This window comes from Prionailurus bengalensis, chromosome B4, assembly GCF_016509475.1.
Source record: "Prionailurus bengalensis isolate Pbe53 chromosome B4, Fcat_Pben_1.1_paternal_pri, whole genome shotgun sequence".
Taxonomy (NCBI): Eukaryota; Metazoa; Chordata; class Mammalia; order Carnivora; family Felidae; genus Prionailurus; species Prionailurus bengalensis.
This window is the reverse complement of record NC_057358.1, coordinates 53,765,977-53,783,915: the sequence shown is the minus strand read 5'-3', so window position 1 is coordinate 53,783,915 and position 17,939 is coordinate 53,765,977. Positions and strand designations below refer to the sequence as shown.

Genomic DNA, 17,939 nt, shown 5'->3' with positions numbered 1-17,939 from the left:
TCTTTCAAAACTCAATCAGGAGGAAATAGAAAGCTTGAACAGACCCATAACCAGCGAAGAAATTGAATCGGCTATCAAAAATCTCCCAACAAATAAGAGTCCAGGACCAGATGGCTTCCCAGGGGAGTTCTACCAGACGTTTAAAGCAGAGATAATACCTATCCTTCTCAAGCTATTCCAAGAAATAGAAAGGGAAGGAAAACTCCCAGACTCATTCTATGAAGCCAGTATTACTTTGATTCCTAAACCAGACAGAGACCCAGTAAAAAAAGAGAACTACAGGCCAATATCCCTGATGAATATGGATGCAAAAATCCTCAATAAGATACTAGCAAATCGAATTCAACGACATATAAAAAGAATTATTCACCATGATCAAGTGGGATTCATTCCTGGGATGCAGGGCTGGTTCAACATTCGCAAATCAATCAATGAGATACATCACATTAACCAAAAAAAAGAGAAGAACCATATGATCCGGTCAATCGATGCAGAAAAGGCCTTCGACAAAATCCAGCACCCTTTCTTAATAAAAACCCTTGAGAAAGTCGGGATAGAAGGAACATACTTAAAGATCATAAAAGCCATTTATGAAAAGCCCACAGCTAACATCATCCTCAACGGGGAAAAACTGAAAGCTTTTTCCCTGAGATCAGGAACACGACAAGGATGCCCACTCTCACCGCTGCTGTTTAACATAGTGCTGGAAGTTCTAGCATCAGCAATCAGACAACAAAAGGAAATCAAAGGCATCCAAATTGGCAAAGATGAAGTCAAGCTTTCGCTTTTTGCAGATGACATGATATTATACATGGAAAATCCGATAGACTCCACCAAAAGTCTGCTAGAACTGATACAGGAATTCAGCAAAGTTGCAGGATACAAAATCAATGTACAGAAATCAGTTGCATTCTTATACACTAACAATGAAGCAACAGAAAGACAAATAAAGAAACTGATCCCATTCACAATTGCACCAAGAAGCATGAAATACCTAGGAATAAATCTAACCAAAGATGTAAAGGATCTGTATGCTGAAAACTATAGAAAGCTTATGAAGGAAATTGAAGACGATTTAAAGAAATGGAAAGAAATTCCCTGCTCATGGATTGGAAAAATAAATATTGTCAAAATGTCAATACTACCCAAAGCTATCCACACATTCAATGCAATCCCAATCAAAATTGCACCAGCATTCTTCTCGAAACTAGAACAAGCAATCCTAAAATTCATATGGAACCACAAAAGGCCCCGAATAGCCAAAGGAATTTTGAAGAAGAAGACCAAAGCAGGAGGCATCACAATCCCAGACTTTAGACTCTACTACAAAGCTGTCATCATCAAGACAGCATGGTATTGGCACAAAAACAGACACATAGACCAATGCAATAGAATAGAAACCCCAGAACTAGACCCACAAACGTATGGCCAACTCATCTTTGACAAAGCAGGAAAGAACATCCAATGGAAAAAAGACAGCCTCTTTAACAAATGGTGCTGGGAGAACTGGACAGCAACATGCAGAAGGTTGAAACTAGACCACTTTCTCACACCATTCACAAAAATAAACTCAAAATGGATAAAGGACCTAAATGTGAGACAGGAAACCATCAAAACCTTAGAGGAGAAAGCAGGAAACAAAAAGGCAACCAACGGAATAGGAAAAGATGTTCACAAATGACATATCGGACAAAGGGCTAGTATCCAAAATCTATAAAGAGCTCACCAAACTCCACACCCGAAAAACAAATAACCCAGTGAAGAAATGGGCAGAAAACATGAATAGACACTTCTCTAAAGAAGACATCCGGATGGCCAACAGGCACATGAAAAGATGTTCAGCGTCGCTCCTTATCAGGGAAATACAAATCAAAACCACACTCAGGTATCACCTCACGCCAGTCAGAGTGGCCAAAATGAACAAATCAGGAGACTATAGATGCTGGCGAGGATGTGGAGAAACGGGAACCCTCTTGCACTGTTGGTGGGAATGCAAATTGGTGCAGCTGCTCTGGAAAGCAGTGTGGAGGTTCCTCAGAAAATTAAAAATAGACCTACCCTATGACCCAGCAATAGCACTGCTAGGAATTTATCCAAGGGATACAGGAGTACTGATGCATAGGGCCACTTGTACCCCAATGTTCATAGCAGCACTCTCAACAATAGCCAAATTATGGAAAGAGCCTAAATGTCCATCAACTGATGAATGGATAAAGAAATTGTGGTTTATATACACAATGGAATATTACGTGGCAATGAGAAAAAATGAAATATGGCCTTTTGTAGCAACGTGGATGGAACTGGAGAGTGTGATGCTAAGTGAAATAAGCCATACAGAGAAAGACAGATACCATATGGTTTCACTCTTATGTGGATCCTGAGAAACTTAACAGGAACCCATGGGGGAGGGGAAGGAAAAAAAAAAAAAGAGGTTAGAATGGGAGAGAGCCAAAGCATAAGAGACTGTTAAAAACTGAGAACAAACTGAGGGTTGATGGGGGGTGGGAGGGAGGAGAGGGTGGGTGATGGGTATTGAGGAGGGCACCTTTTGGGATGAGCACTGGGTGTTGTATGGAAACCAATTTGTCAATAAATTTCATTAAAAAAAAAAAAGAATGGGTTTTACTATTTTATGCTTTTATCACCCTTCTATTGGGCTGAAAATACTGATTCTAATTATATTAACATCTCATCTGTTTTATCTAAAAATATGTAATAGTTCAACATAACAATACCAATGTTAATATTAAAGATAAGACTGCAAAATGTAGTGAGGCTATGTGGATTTGGTAATGATCATGTCCTTTTAAGTCTAAATGTTTTTCTTTATGGTTATGCCCTCTTATATGATATACAGCTAGTTTCAGTTTGTTCGAAAAATGTCTTAGTTTCTTTCCATTGTTTTTTAATTATAGAAAACCTTTGCATAATTTCAAATTAAAACATAAAGAAGAGTTACATTTACAAACTCTACTTTCCATCCTGTCCTCTCTTTTTCCCTTTCTTCCCTTACAGTCACCACCACCACCATCATCATCATCATGTTTTTAGTTTATACTTCCTTTCTTTTTTTAAATATTAGCAAATACATATAATATTTCCACTTTTCTATACTTCTTACACCAAATGCATCATACAACGAACATTGTTCAACATTTTACTTCATTTCACTTAAGAGTCTATCCTGGGTATCCTTTGGTATATAGACTATTATGTCCCTCCAAAATTCAGATGTTGAAGCCCTAACCTTAATATGACTGCACTTGGGGATAGAGTTATTAGGCAGATAATTAAGGTTAAATGAAGCCATAAGAGTGGGGACTTAAATCAGTGTGACTGGTGTTCTAATCACAAGAGGAAAAGATACCAAAGCTCTCCCCCTCTCTCCATGTGTACACAGACTAAGATGCTTGTGAGGACACCGTGAGAAGGCGGCTGATTATAAACCAGGAAAAGAGGTCTCAGAGATCTCACCAAAGACCAGGCCTGTGGGCAGCTTCATTTTGGACTTCCAAGCCTTCAGAACCGTGGGAAAATAAATTTCTGTTGTTTAAGTCCTTCGGTCTGTGGTATTCTGTCATGGCAGTTAGAACTGACTAATCTACTTGTTAACATTAGACAGAGATTTTTTTCCTCATTCTTCCTCACAGCTCCATAGGATTCCATCATATGGGTTCACTATACTTTATTTAAATATCTCATATTGATGGACAACTAGACTGCAGTTTTGCTATTACACATAATGCCACAATGAGACATTCATAACCTTTGACTTATTTCATAGTTTTGCTAGCATATTTTTGGCATCAATGCCTACAAGTGGGATTGCTACGTCAAAAGATATATCTATATGTAATTTTTTTAGTTATTGCCACATAACCCTCTATTGAGTGTTGAGACCATTGAGAAATGGTACCATGTGCTCAAAAGTAATGTTTAAGTGTACCTATTTTCCCATACATTGCAAACAACATTTGGTAATTTGCAAATCTGATAAGCAAAAAATATTATATCAGTGCAATTTCAATTTGTGCTCTCCTTATTATGGGAGAGTTTGACATTTTTTTATATATGAGGCATTTACATTTTTTTCTATGAAATGGCTATTCATATCTTCTACCCATTTTTCAACTTGCATGTTGGTCCTTTTGTTCTTAACACCTAGAGGCTCTCTTTATCACAGAGATTTTATAAATTTTTTGTTACATAAATTGCAAAAAAAAATTGTTCCCAGTTTATCATTTGCCTTTTGACTTTGCTTATGATATTTTTGCCATTTTCAAGTACAGTAAAAACTTGGATTGAGAGCAACTTGTTCTGCGAGTGTTCTGCAAGATGAACAAACATTTGTAATAAATTTTAACTTGATAAATGAGCAATGTCTTGCAATCTGAGTAGTATGTGATGCCAAACATCACATGATCACAACTGAGCCAATGGTTCTCGAAATTCGCTTTCATATACAAATGCTTTGGATTATAAGCATGTTTCTGGAACGAATTATGCTCTCAAACCAAGGTTTTACTGGATATATTTTTATGAAATCAATTTTATGAATCATTTCTTTTTTTATACTTTATTTTTATTTATTTATTTTTTAAGTAGACTCCATGCCCAACATGGCGTTTGAACTCATGACCCTGAGATCAAGAGCCACATGCTCTACTGAGCCAGCCAGTAGAAATCTTTTGCACAGTGTAGGTTACATTACATTTCCAAAGGGAGGTAGATATAGAAACCAATTCCAGCTAGGGACATACTTCAGTCTCGATAATCTGACATTTTTCAAGATAATCTTTGTTTTTAGGTCATAGAATTAAAGCCAGCCATGATGGCATCTTCATATTGCAGCCATACTGCATCTTCATATATACCCATTTCATATCAAGATCTATTTATTTTCAGATTTTTTAAAGATCTGAGTTTATTTTTCTCTCTAGTATTTCTTTTCTGTTAAATTACAGAGGAATATTTATGATTGTTTCACTTTCTTCTTTAGAATATAAACTTTGTACAGATAGAAAATTTATCTGACTCATTAACTCTATTTTCTATGGACTTTAACTTAAATGCATATTGAAAAATCTTCTAGCTAGTAAAAAACATTCCAATTACATTTAGAAAATTGTCAACTCAAAGCCATACTGTTTTGATTGCATGAATGAACTGATATTTCTAACAAATGATACATCCTAGCATTGAGAGTAGCTCAAAAGAATTCCTTCTATTTTAATAACTGAAAAAAAAATATATTAAAGCTTCAGCCTTTCTTACTGATTCATATCTTCCTTTATTCTCAGAGGGCTTTTTTATAATAAGAATAAACTTTTTGACAATAGACCAATGCTGGAAGAGACAAGATTATTAAACGAAAAATGTCACTAATTTCACAAAATCCCTTTATTATACCATGGGCAGAGCATTGGCTCTCAAGAAATATTTACAGAACAAAGGATGGGAGAGAATAAAGGAAGGAAGGAAGGAAGGAAGGAAGGAAGGAAAAACGATATGCATCTAACCACCTATATTATGTAGTTATGCATGATAATTCTATAAAAATACATAGAAAGGTATTCAAAATACATTTATCATGGCTATCATAATTAAAACATAAATTATACTTACCAAGAACTCTTATTGCCAAGGTGTAGATTCCCAGGGCAAAAGACTTAAGTTGTGGCTTAATGCACCTAAAAACAACAAAAGCACTATAAAAAAAAATATAGTGAAGAACAATTCTGGTCTGAGAATTCTGGGGCAATGCTTTCTAAATCATGCTCCCATTTGAAAAAACAATTATTCAGGTTCTCCTTAAGCCCTTTTGTGAAGAACATATTTGTGGATGTCAGGTTCTATTTTTTATCTTTCCTAATCAATTTCCATAATATACTGTGGGAAATTAAAGATGTATATAATACTTTTGATTAATTTAATTTTAGAATAATATAATATTCATCCTTTAATATTATGACTTAGTTTAAAAATCACCTAATCCATCTCATAAGATTGGTTTCCAATGAATTTGATGTTTTATGTTTAATAATTTTATCAATATTTGTAATATTTTTAGGTTATTTTGATTAATTGTATAATAGTAATATTTGCAAGGCTAATTTCATAATAAAAAATTTATCAATGACCATACTAGTTATGAAACTAATATTTTAAAGTTTGAATTTATACACTTTTTTAACAGAGCTCTATGATAGGAGAATCAATAAAAAATATTCAAAAATAAATTATATTACAACAGATGAGAAGCCTATAGGGAAGTTGAATGAAGATATAAGCACAAGGAGAAGAAATATGTAAGATATTTACTGTAAAAGATTTTTTGTATAATTTAAAGTTAGATGATATTAGTTATCTAATCTTTTTTCTAGATTCTCACTGATTACATTTAAAAGAGTGATGTACATTGAAATCATCATATTTTTGGGGGTGCATGGGTGACTCAGTTGGTTAAGTGTATAACTTCTGATTTGGGCAGATGTCATGATCTCATCATTCATGAGATGGAGACCCTTACTGGGCTCTGTGCTGACAGCGTGAAGCCTGCTTGGGTTCTCTCCCTCTCTCTCTGACCCTCCCTCACTAGTGTTCTCTCTCAAAATAAGTATACTTTAAGATAAAATAAATAAAATAAAATCATTATATTTGTAAATGTAAATATTTATAATATACTGGAAATCAATGCTTAATTACTATTAAACTTATGATAAATTTTTAGATGTCCACTTAATGTGCAAAAGTGGTGCACAGTTTTAAAAATTATTTTAGTGTTTTATAAGCAAAAACCCTTGGGGTCATTAACAAATATTCATGAATTAGAGAAAATTGATTAAAAAATCATCAACACCTCCCCCCCCACACACACAGATAATTCCAGTCAGAACAAGAAAAATAACCTTACAGATTAAAATAATAAATGTGAAACACTGTGGTATTAAATGATCTTTAAAGTATTTTAAAATTTTATCACCAATAATTCAGTGAAACCATGTTTAATCTAAAACAGGTTTAGTTTAGGGGCACCTAGTTGGCTTCGTTGGTAAAGCATGCAACTCTTTTTATTTTTATTTTTTTTTACATTTTTTTTTTCAACGTTTATTTATTTTTGGGACAGAGAGAGACAGAGCATGAATGGGGGAGGGGCAGAGAGAGAGGGAGACACAGAATCGGAAACAGGCTCCAGGCTCTGAGCCATCAGCCCAGAGCCTGACGCGGGGCTCGAACTCACGGACCGCAAGATCGTGACCTGGCTGAAGTCGGACACTTAACCAACTGCGCCACCCAGGCGCCCCATATGCAACTCTTGATCTCAGGGTTGTAAGTTCGAGCCCCACAATTGGGTAAAGAGATTACTTAAAAATAAAATCTTAAACACACACACACACACAGACACACACACACACACACACTTAGTCTACACTGGTTAATATTACTGCCACCATTAGAAATAGCATACTGTTTTTAAGTAGCTACAGTGATGTAGGCACTGACATCGCTCTGATCTGAAAAATTGATCTGAAAAATTTTAACTAGAAAAACTTCAACCATATATTTACATAAAAGCCCAAAGTGGGAAAAGGATAAAACTAGAACAAGGATGTGGGACAAGTTCCCTAAAAGAGCTATAAGGAATCATAATTCCATAGATCAGAATTTGAAATCAATCCTCTAGATGATTATAGTATTATATTAAAATTGGGGCAGGGAAATCAGTGTTCACCTTAGAAGCAATATGTATCCAGGTATGCCACCTAGGGATAAAGTATAGGATGTGATGACTGAAATTACAAGGAAATACAGAAACATTTTGGGACATCCATTATCTTTTTGACATCTGCCCATCACGCCTGAGGAATTTCCTGACTTTGAGGCTGCAATTCCCACACAGGTGCAGTTATAAAACATCTGTAACACAACAGAAAAGAGTCCCAATTATTGAGTTAACATTTGAATAAAGTTGAAGATAAGTGTTCATTTTAAAAGACCTCACAGTATAATATATATGTATTATATAAACAATAAGGTAAATATTCTTTTACTTCTTGGTGTTAGGGTATATCAAGCAAAGTAAAATCTATATAGATAACTTTTTTTTTTATCCAAACAGAAGGTGGTTGGTCTTCAAACTAGTGACATCACAGAACAATCTCTCAGTAAGTCCTAGTAAATCCAATCATACCTTATCTCTTTCTCTGCCACTTCCAAGTCTAGGCCACCATTATTTCTTGTCTTGGTTATTGCAATGATCTCTTTACACTCAACTTACATCCACTCTTATCCAGCTATCATCTGTTACCCACATAGTAACCAAAGTGAGCCTTTAAAAATGGCAGTCACTATTCTCAGCTTTCCAATAGCTTCTTATCACACTTGTATAAAATCCAAAATCATAGTGGCTTACACACTATCATGGATTCTGCTCTAACCTCACTCTTCAATGATCTTCCCCCTCTTCCTCTGTTTCAGCCACACAAATGGGCTTCCACTGTGTCCTTGCAAACCCTCAACCATGGCAAGTTTACCCACGTCTCATAGCCTTGCTGTTTTCTCTGCTGGGAAGCTCTGCCAGATAGCTATAAGGTTGGCACACATACCTCAGGTCTCTGCTCATTAGAGAGGGCGTCCATGACTACCCATTCAAAAGACTATCCCCATCTCTCCATCCTTTATTCTATCTTTTCTTTACAGTGCTTATCACTACCCATTAGAATATTATATAATCATTTATTTTTAAATCATATACCCCCACTAGAATGAAACCTCTGGCAGAAACTGTCTGCTTTCTCATCATGGTACATGTACACTGTACATGAGGACCTAAAACGGGTCCTCAGGCACTCAATAAAACTTTGTTAAATAAATGGTCACAATTTGAAGACAGGACTTTATAATGGTTACCAGGGGGGAGAAACCTGAAAAAATAAACCTCAACTAAATCTTGGATATAAAGGCAACTTTTATAATCCCTATTAGTTTATTTTTGTAAATTTCATGTATAAATGTGTATATATTATGAGTTGTCACTTTATCACAAAAGAGTTTGTGATGGGGCGCCTGGGTGGCTCAGTCGGTTGAGCGTCCGACTTCAGCTCAGGTCATGATCTCATAGTTCGTGGGTTCGAGCCCCATGATGGGCTCTGTGCTGACAGCTCAGAGCCTGGAGCCTGCTTCGGATTCTGTGTCTCCCTCTCTCTCTGCCCCTCCCCTGATCATTCTCTTTCTCTCTCTCCCTCTCTCTCTCTCAAAAAATAAATAAACATTAAAAATTAAAAAACAAAAAACAAAAGAGTTTGTGAATTTTTAGAGAAACAATGAAATAAAGTTGGCTTTTCCTTTTCAAGGAAGAGTAGCAACATTTAATTTTTTTTTTTTTTAATGCCAGGTAAAAGGCTTCTGAACTTTGACTCTGCTTCATACAAGATATGCGAGTTTAGGCATCTCAGTGCCTCAGTTCTCACATATGGGAAAAAAAAGTAAAGTAATACCCAATTACTTGAAGACCATGCTATTTAAATCCATTTTTTTTAAGCACCTTTCTTAGTTTCTGGCATGAATGCCTTCAATAAGTGGAAGTTCTAGTCAAGGAAAACTTCCAAGCAGTTTGGACAAAAAAGTAGTAGCTGAAAGACAAGAAGGAGGAGGAGGATGGGAAAGAGAGAAAGAGAAGAAAGAAAGAATGAAAGAAAGGAAGAAAAGGGAGAAAGTGGGAGGGAGAGAGAGAGAAAGAGAGAGAGGATGGGAGGGAGGGAGAAAGGAGAGAGGGAAGGGAAGAGGAAGAAAAAAACCGCTCAGATTTCAGATGGATAAGTAGTCCTATTTACTGTTGCTAGAGACCAATCCTTCATGTTCTGAATAAAATGTCAAAATAACAATAAACAGAGAAAATCAACATGTTACTCTGTGTCTACAGATGTCTTTGCCTAAGCATTCTTATCTAGTTGATAAGCATATGCAAATAGACATGTGGGTTAATTTTCAGCCCTCCAGGACTGTCAAATACAGGCAGATTTCATCAGCACAAGTAGACAGCAGTCTGACCCCTAGCCATATATACAGAGAGTACATGTTTGTACTAAGGAAGAGTCTATGTTTGGGGCAGAAACATAAAGGTGTGATTGGAGAAAGAGTGTTAATGCTTTAAGTACTTAATATCCTTCACAACTGATTTCTTATATTTATTTCCAACCTCAACTCCCTCATCCATCTTATAGAACCCCTTCATTCGAGCCCCCTACTCTCTTCATTATTACACACATCAGCTTGATTTCTCAGGCAGAGTGTTTGGAATCATCAATCTCCTCAATTTGTGATCCCTGGATTTAGACCTCTTGGAGTAGACTTTCTAACACTGACCTCTATTTGTCCTCTCCCTAAAACCTCCAAGGACCACTGGTTTTGAGGTCAGGAAACATGGATCCCAATGCAGACCTTATAATATGATCTTATGACCAAGACTTTCTCATTTGAGGCTAAGATTCCTCATAAGCAAAATGAGAGAACTAGCCTACATCATTGCAAGGCTCTTCCAACATGTTTCATGATTCTAATTCTTATCCTAATTCTTTCAACAACTCTAGTCCACTAGCAACGGTGATGTTTCCTGTCTCCATACAAAATAACAAGGGTAGAGTAAGAGCCAGGTCTGCTATAAGTGCAGTCTGCTGCTGGGTTTGTCCCTGAGCCCCTGCAGAGCTGTGTGGTTATGTATTGTCGCAGGCATCACAAGCACACACATTAGGGCTTTCTTACCATAGTTTGTCCATTCCTGGTGGAGGTCTGACAGCCAGCGAGACATGCTGATGCATATGTGATTCCATTGTCGCCACACACAGGTTCCCATTTTGTCTCTGAACATTTGCATCTTGAGTTGCAATCTGAAAAGAGAGCTCGTTCATGATAAGAGACAGGTTTGGTTCTGAAAAGAAATGTAACAGTATAAAATATTACCTCTTAAGCAGGCGGCACCCTAATATTTTCAAAAATCAATGTTCTTGAATGATATAAATGGCACTGCCAACAGAGTTTGCCTTTTGGAAACACAACTGTCATCGGAAATGCCAGCTTCTGATGATTAGATGTGAGTCTACTTTTAAAGCAGCTTTCTCTTGAAAGTTATCTTTAGAAGTTTACAACTTCACATAATATCCAGTTCCGGGTTTATGGTTTTTACTAAAATTGACAGTGTCTAGGACCTTCTAATATATTCCTATGCAAAGATGTAGGAAGATGGCTAACAAGGCAGAAAAGAAATAAACTTTTAGAGTGATTTATGACATTACTGAAATGCACTGCAAGTAGTGTATGCATGTACATGTGTGCATGTGTGTAAATTTCCCTCAGAATTGTTGTCTAAGCATCAGTAGAATGGACATTGCTGATGGTGTGGTGAAAGAAAAAAAAAACAATCAAGCAGTCAACATTATTTCAACAGACCTTGGTTTGGAGAGCTACATATCCTATTTGTCTGTCTAATAAATGTATTGCCAGTTCATCTAACTTCTCTCTCTCTCTTTTTCTCTTTCATAATCTCCCACACTACATAGCTCATCCATATCTTAAGGCATTCTTTCTCTCTTGCACATGCTTTTTCAATGACTTACCCATTCATTTGTTCATGTGTTCAAAAATTTTGTGGAAGCCTTCTAAGTGCTAGCTTGGGGAAGAGAGAAGAGAGTTACAAATATGAATGAGAATATATGCCCTTAAGGAGCTGGCTTTTTGTTTTAATTGCTCCCTTTGCATAATTTTGATTGTCTTCTCTCTTTTCTCTCCCCCTCTGTCATTCTGTCTTACCTTCCCCTTTTAACTCTCCCAGTATTCCTTCTCTTTCACATCTATTTCTTCCTCTCACCTGAATTACCTAACCCTTCTACTCTTATTCCCCTTGCTCTTTTCATATTCCTTTATTCTTCTGAGGGGGTACTTATGCAATGGTATTTCTCTTCTACCTGTACCTTATTTTTAATCCCTTGGCACTCCATCATTCTTTGCTTTTTCTCTCTTGTTTTGAATCTGTTTATTTGCTTATTCTTCTCTCATTTTTTCCCTGAAGTATTTGAGAGACTTAAAACCAAAACAACAACAACAAAAAACCCACATACACTATCATGTATACTGAGTGGGGGCAGGAACTGTTTGTTTCTATTAACTCCTGTATCTCCAGCACTAAGAACAATTTGGGATATATGCTGTTAAGAAACCAGATTTCTGGAAAGTCGAAGTAAAATGCTATTCTATTTTGGAGGGGAAAAATCAGTCATTTTGGCCCCTCCTTCTAAGAGGTATTTCATATAATGATTGCAATTATAATTTCGTAACTGATGGAATATTCCATCTGGTAGAACTCCTATGCATGTGGTTACCTCAAACATAAAAACGAAAGCCTCTGAGATGTCTTCAGACAGAATAAAAGGGTATAAACAGGCTTCCTGAGAAATCTTGTAGGAATATTTCAACCATTCTCTTCCATAAGGCGCTAATCATTAAATTAATTGAGACTGTTGGTAGTATCTAACAGTATAAATAAATGCCTTGAAAGCTTAGAATCAGGCCACTATGAATATTGTAGGACTAAGGTCTCAGAAGTCTGGTGCTGAAAGAGTTTTGGGGGAGATCTAGGTCAACTTCTCATTTGGTAGATCAGGAAAATCAGGTCCAAAGTGGGCAAATTATTGGCTCGATTTCACAATGTTCATTAGTGACAAACTTCAAAATGAGAACTCTTCCAAGCCTCTGGATTCCAAATTCTGGTATAACATCAAACTTACTCTCAATATTACAGAAGAAAAGTTTCTTCCATTACCACATCTAAAGCTGTCTACAAGGTTCCTGTTGAGTGTCCAGAATCAAAACAGCCTTGTGGAACAAAGCAACTGAGGATAATCCCTGGGGAGCATGTTGTATCTTATAAGGCCAATCATGTTATCTACTAAACGTAAGTTACATTTATCATCTAGGACAATCTTGTAGTGGAAATTAGTTGCATATTTTACAAAGGATGTGCTTACAGTGTTGTTATTTAAAATTTTAAGATAAGTTTAATCAAATAAGTCAGAATGCTTATACTTGAATGAGATTTTTCTTTCAAAATAGTCATGCTGGATGGAAGAGCTTTTTCATGGTATGCTGCCATTGCTTTTGGCAGCTTCCAATAGCAAAGCTACTTGTAAGGTTAAATCTTTGCCATTACTGAGAATATTCTGAAATTTATGGAAAGCAATTGCAAAAGAGGAGTTTTAGAATGTTTTAACAATGATAGCATTATTGCAATGTAGTTATTGTCTTTCAAGGTGACTGCTTTCAAGGGCTAGTACTCATGCAATGAATATATTATCTTTTCTTTGTTTAAAAATATTTAATCATTTATTTTGTGGGTATACTTTTATTTGAACTTCAAAAGTTAGTGACTGTTTATGTGTTTGCTTCTGGCTTCAAGACAGCATGATGCGGTAGACAGAATATTATATGTTGACGAGATAATTGACCTTTCTAAACACATTTTCCTTTAAACGAGGATAACAAAACTTACCTCATAAAGATGGTCTGAGGATACAAGTGAGATAATGAAAGTTATACTGTTTTGTAAATTGCAAAATACAAAGTACTTTACCACTGTCCATCTACCATTAGGATTACAGGGACAGTTAAAGATAACACAGAGCTTCTACTCTCTTTAGAATCTTCTTGCAATTCCTATTGATAATTAATGTCCTTAATCTACATTGCTGACTATTACCAAGTCAATGCTACACTCAGTTAAGTCTAACATTACTGCGGTAACTCCCAGGAGCAATGGTATATAAACTTGGCAGTCACTGATTTTCCTGGACATTTTAGATGGTGAAAAGTGTAGTTGATGTTCACTTAACACCAGGAGAAACCAGGTTAATGAAGGTGCTGGAGACTGGAATATGGAAACAAGACAGATAGGTGAGCTTGGAAGGAGGTATAGGAAGAAAGCTGGAGAGCAAGCAGTAAATAAGAGGCACCTGAACTAGCAAAAGACAGAACATTAGATCAGCAGAGTTTTAGGCAGTCAGGCAGTGCAGTCACAGTGATAGGCTTGGCACATAGTAGCGGCTTAATAACTTTTTTTTTTAATAGAAAATGCATAATTAGGTGGAAGAATGAAGAGAGCTACCTCTGGGAACTCTTGTTCAGAGGTAGAGTGATATCAAGGACTCTTGAAAGGAAAAGACAGAGTAGTTTCTTCAAGATCCAGCTTTGTATTAGGAGTGATAGACCCTGGAAACTAAGAAAATTAATCATCTACCTTACATAAGATGGCATAGGTTTGAGAGCATAATAAATATTCCCTTGACCAATTGCAAAGAGCTAAAGAGAGCTGTTGTGTGGGTTACCGGGCTGAGGAATAGCATTCTTTCCTGAAACTTCACATGATTTGAGTATAACAGAGAGAACAAAAAGTGTCACAGAGACCTTTCCAGTTATCCAAGGGTTCAAAGAAAAAAAAAATTGTTTACAAATGGCGCATTGATTTTGTGCCAGGCAAGTACTAATCACTTCCGTGTATATTATCTTGCTTAAGGCTTACAAAATTTTATAAGGTAGCTATAATTCTTATTTAAAAATTTGAGACTTGATTAGATTAAATGATCTATACAATGTCACTTCACTAATAATGGGCAGAGGCAAAATTCAAGGTCTGTATTTTCCACTATTAGGTTGCTTCCCTAAAGTAAAATGTAGATTTAGTATTTTTAATAATTTCTCTTAGACAACCAAATTCAAAGGAGATGACAGATTTTGGTGACAATAACAGTTTCCATGTCAAAGTACAGTCAGCTATTTCACAATAAAACAATAATTTCCTTCTCATATAGTTAGGATGCTTAAAATCAAATTATCTTATTTTGAAATTCTATCAATAATTTGATTAAACAAGCCAATGTCCTCAGATAACTTAATGAGTGAACATACCCTTGGTAGGAAATAGTTAGTCCTGCCACATCAGAATTTTCACAGCCCAGTGCAAACAGGGAAAGGAATAGGAGGTACCCAAGAACAGATGATCCCAAGTAGAGTTTTGCAGCTCCATACAGACTGATTCTGAATTTTTTCATAACTATTCCCCCAGAGAATATTCCAAGGGCCACTGCAGGTATATTGATGAGCCCTGAGGAATAAAAAATATATATGTCATTTTGTGAATCTCTAAAAGAAATCTGCGTACACTGACATAAACTTTCTAAGGGATTATACAAAATTATAATACTTCCTGACAAATTGTTAGACTAGTTGGTCATTTTAAGTTATAGAAATATTCATTCACTATTGTCTACTGACATATCAAGAGATTTTGATGAATGTCTAGGTTATGGATTAAGGATAGCCCAACAGAGTCTCAGAGGTCTGCCTAAAACAGTGTCTAGCACAGAGTCCAAAATCAACAAACAATGAATTAGTCAATGAGTTAATGTCTTTCTGGTCTAATCCCAGGATTGACATGTTCAATCAAAGGGCAACTGGGTGAAGTTAATGTTCTTTAAGGTTATGTGTAAAAGACTAATAGGCACGTGGAATTTAGGGAACAAAGAAACAGTGTTCGTTCTTTTTTCTGGCCCAAACAAAATTTATTTTTATTTACACTCTTGTCTGCTTAGTCTGGTATCCTTAACAACCACCACAAAAAAACAACAATAACAATGTATTAATAGACTACTTTTATATTTATTATTTGCTTATGATGTACCAGCCACTCACGTAAGCATCTGATATATCTCTCACATTTACTCTTTACCACAACTCTAGGTAGCTATATTGTTAATTTCACTTCAGACAGCAATTTACTTATGGTCATGGTTAGTAAGTGTTAAAACCAGATTTGACAAGATAGAATCTAATGTTAAATCCCCTGCTTTTAATCACTACGTTATACTGTCTCTCCTTCTAAGCATTTGGGAGACAGGATTCTTGATAAACAAATGTGCAGCCTCACTAGTAATCAAATAAATGTAATTTTAAAACAATACCAGGAAGAGGTCTAACAAAGTGGTTGAGAGCTTGGACTCTGGAGACCTAACTGGCTGGGTTTGGATCTCAGTCACACATCTTAATAGTTGTGCAACTGCAGGTGATACTCTGAATTTCTATAAATCTGTCTCCTTACCTATAATATGGAGCAAATAATAGTGCTGAGGTGACTGAATAACATCGAAACTTCCTAGCACAATATATGGCACAAAAATATCATTCAATTAAGTTATTATTAGCATTTCAAGCTATCAGATTCACAAAGATGAAAATACTGGGATGGGTGGGTAGATTGGAACATGTCTGTATTAGAAAAGGTGGGGAAAGAGGCTCTTTGATGACTTGGTTGGATTTTTAAATTGGAACGGTAACATTAATATGGTCACATTAGAAATCAACTCACCTCGAAGGGGGCATAATCACAAAATTAGTGAAATAAAAAAAAAGAGGAGGTGATAGTTTTTGCTTTCTCAACTAAACTGAGGTTTGTGGCTATGAAAAGTGGCAGAGATGAATGTATATGGGGCCCCTAAAGAGCCAAACATCAACTAAGAGGAACCTGATTATTATTTATTTTAAAAAAGAGAGAAGATAATGGGAGATAATATAACAAACTTGAGTTCTCATGACTCAAATTAAATGCTAATATTTTCTCCCAATTTTTCTGATTTTTAAATATGAAGATATATAAAACACATTCTTTCTCTGTTCCAGATTCCATCTTCCTTCTTAAGAACTAAGCACTGCCATGGATTTGATGTGTATCATTTAAGTCCCTACTTTTACACACACATATTCATAGTTCTTGACTTTGAATCACCCTCTCATAGATCCAAGACTTACAGAAAAAGGGCAGAGTCCACTCTCTTTCAATTCTATCCCTCCAAAAGTAGTTTATAAAAAAATATATATCTTCTGTAGACGCCTGGGTAGCTCAGTCCGGTAACCATCCGACTTGATTTTGGCTCAGGTCATGATCTCACGGTGAGATTGAGCCCATGTTGGGCTTCCCCTGCCAGTGCAGAGCCTACTTGGGATTCTCTCTCCTCTCTCTGCCTCTACCCCACCACTTGCATGTGCTCTGTCTCTCTAAAAGTAAATAAACATTTTTTAAAAATATCATCTGAAAAATAGACTCTAAATTGAGAACTTCAGAGAACGTGCTTAGAATTTCATTTGTTTTGTAAGGTACCAATCAAACCTGGGACATAAGGCATCACAGCACAAAGGACACCCTTTGTTTTGTAGCTTCATGCTCTGTTGGTTTCCACTGACTTTTCCCCACCCTGAGGACCATAGAAGAGCCTGAGAACCAAAATGGGATTATGCTAATTGCATTGTTCCCACAGTACAGAATGTTAAATATCAGGGATATCCTCTCTTGACTGACCTCCTTTAAGAGGTCTGTGTTCTCTTAAAACTTCCAGAAAGTTTTATGTGTTCTCTTGCCTCCAGGCCTTTCTTAAAGAGATATCTGCTTCATCTGATACAATGTTCTTTCAAAACCCCACCCCAGTTCCCATATTTTTGTCTTTTAACACCTCCTTATCCTTTTGCTCTTGATTTAGGTATTGGCACCTTGTGCTAGAGAATATTTTTCTAACTTCAAGATTAGGTTTGTTTTCCCAGAGTACTCTGTGCTTCTCCTCATTAGAGATTTATCACAGCATCCGCCAGCCATATGGTGCCTTCAGGGACGTATCTAGCATCAGGGTACTCAAGTTGATCATCAGAGTCTCCTTTCCTCCCTCTGCCTGTGGCCCTTCTACTGAGTCCCATAGGCAGCAGTCTTGATCCTTATCACAATTACCTGTTAGCTTGCCTGGTTTGCACCCCTTCCCTTCCAATCTCACCTTCAAGGCAAGAACTGTGCTCACCATCATATACTGTGCTCCTTGTAATTTTCCTTAAAAAGGTGCTGAATGACAAACTTT

At 36.3% G+C, this 17,939-nt stretch overlaps 1 protein-coding gene across 1 annotated transcript in view; it reads right to left on the bottom strand.

The window, feature by feature from the left end:
• The window catches only part of SLCO1C1 (solute carrier organic anion transporter family member 1C1), an 86,755-nt gene that overhangs the window by 9,772 nt on the left and 59,044 nt on the right, over positions 1 to 17,939 (bottom strand). Inside the window, exons 10-13 of the mRNA XM_043563133.1 lie at positions 14,953 to 15,148; positions 10,762 to 10,927; positions 7,733 to 7,917; positions 5,626 to 5,690 (exon numbers count right to left, since the gene is read on the bottom strand). Of these exons, the coding sequence (XP_043419068.1) occupies positions 5,626 to 5,690; positions 7,733 to 7,917; positions 10,762 to 10,927; positions 14,953 to 15,148 (612 nt within the window). The remainder of the gene's footprint in view (positions 1 to 5,625; positions 5,691 to 7,732; positions 7,918 to 10,761; positions 10,928 to 14,952; positions 15,149 to 17,939) is intronic.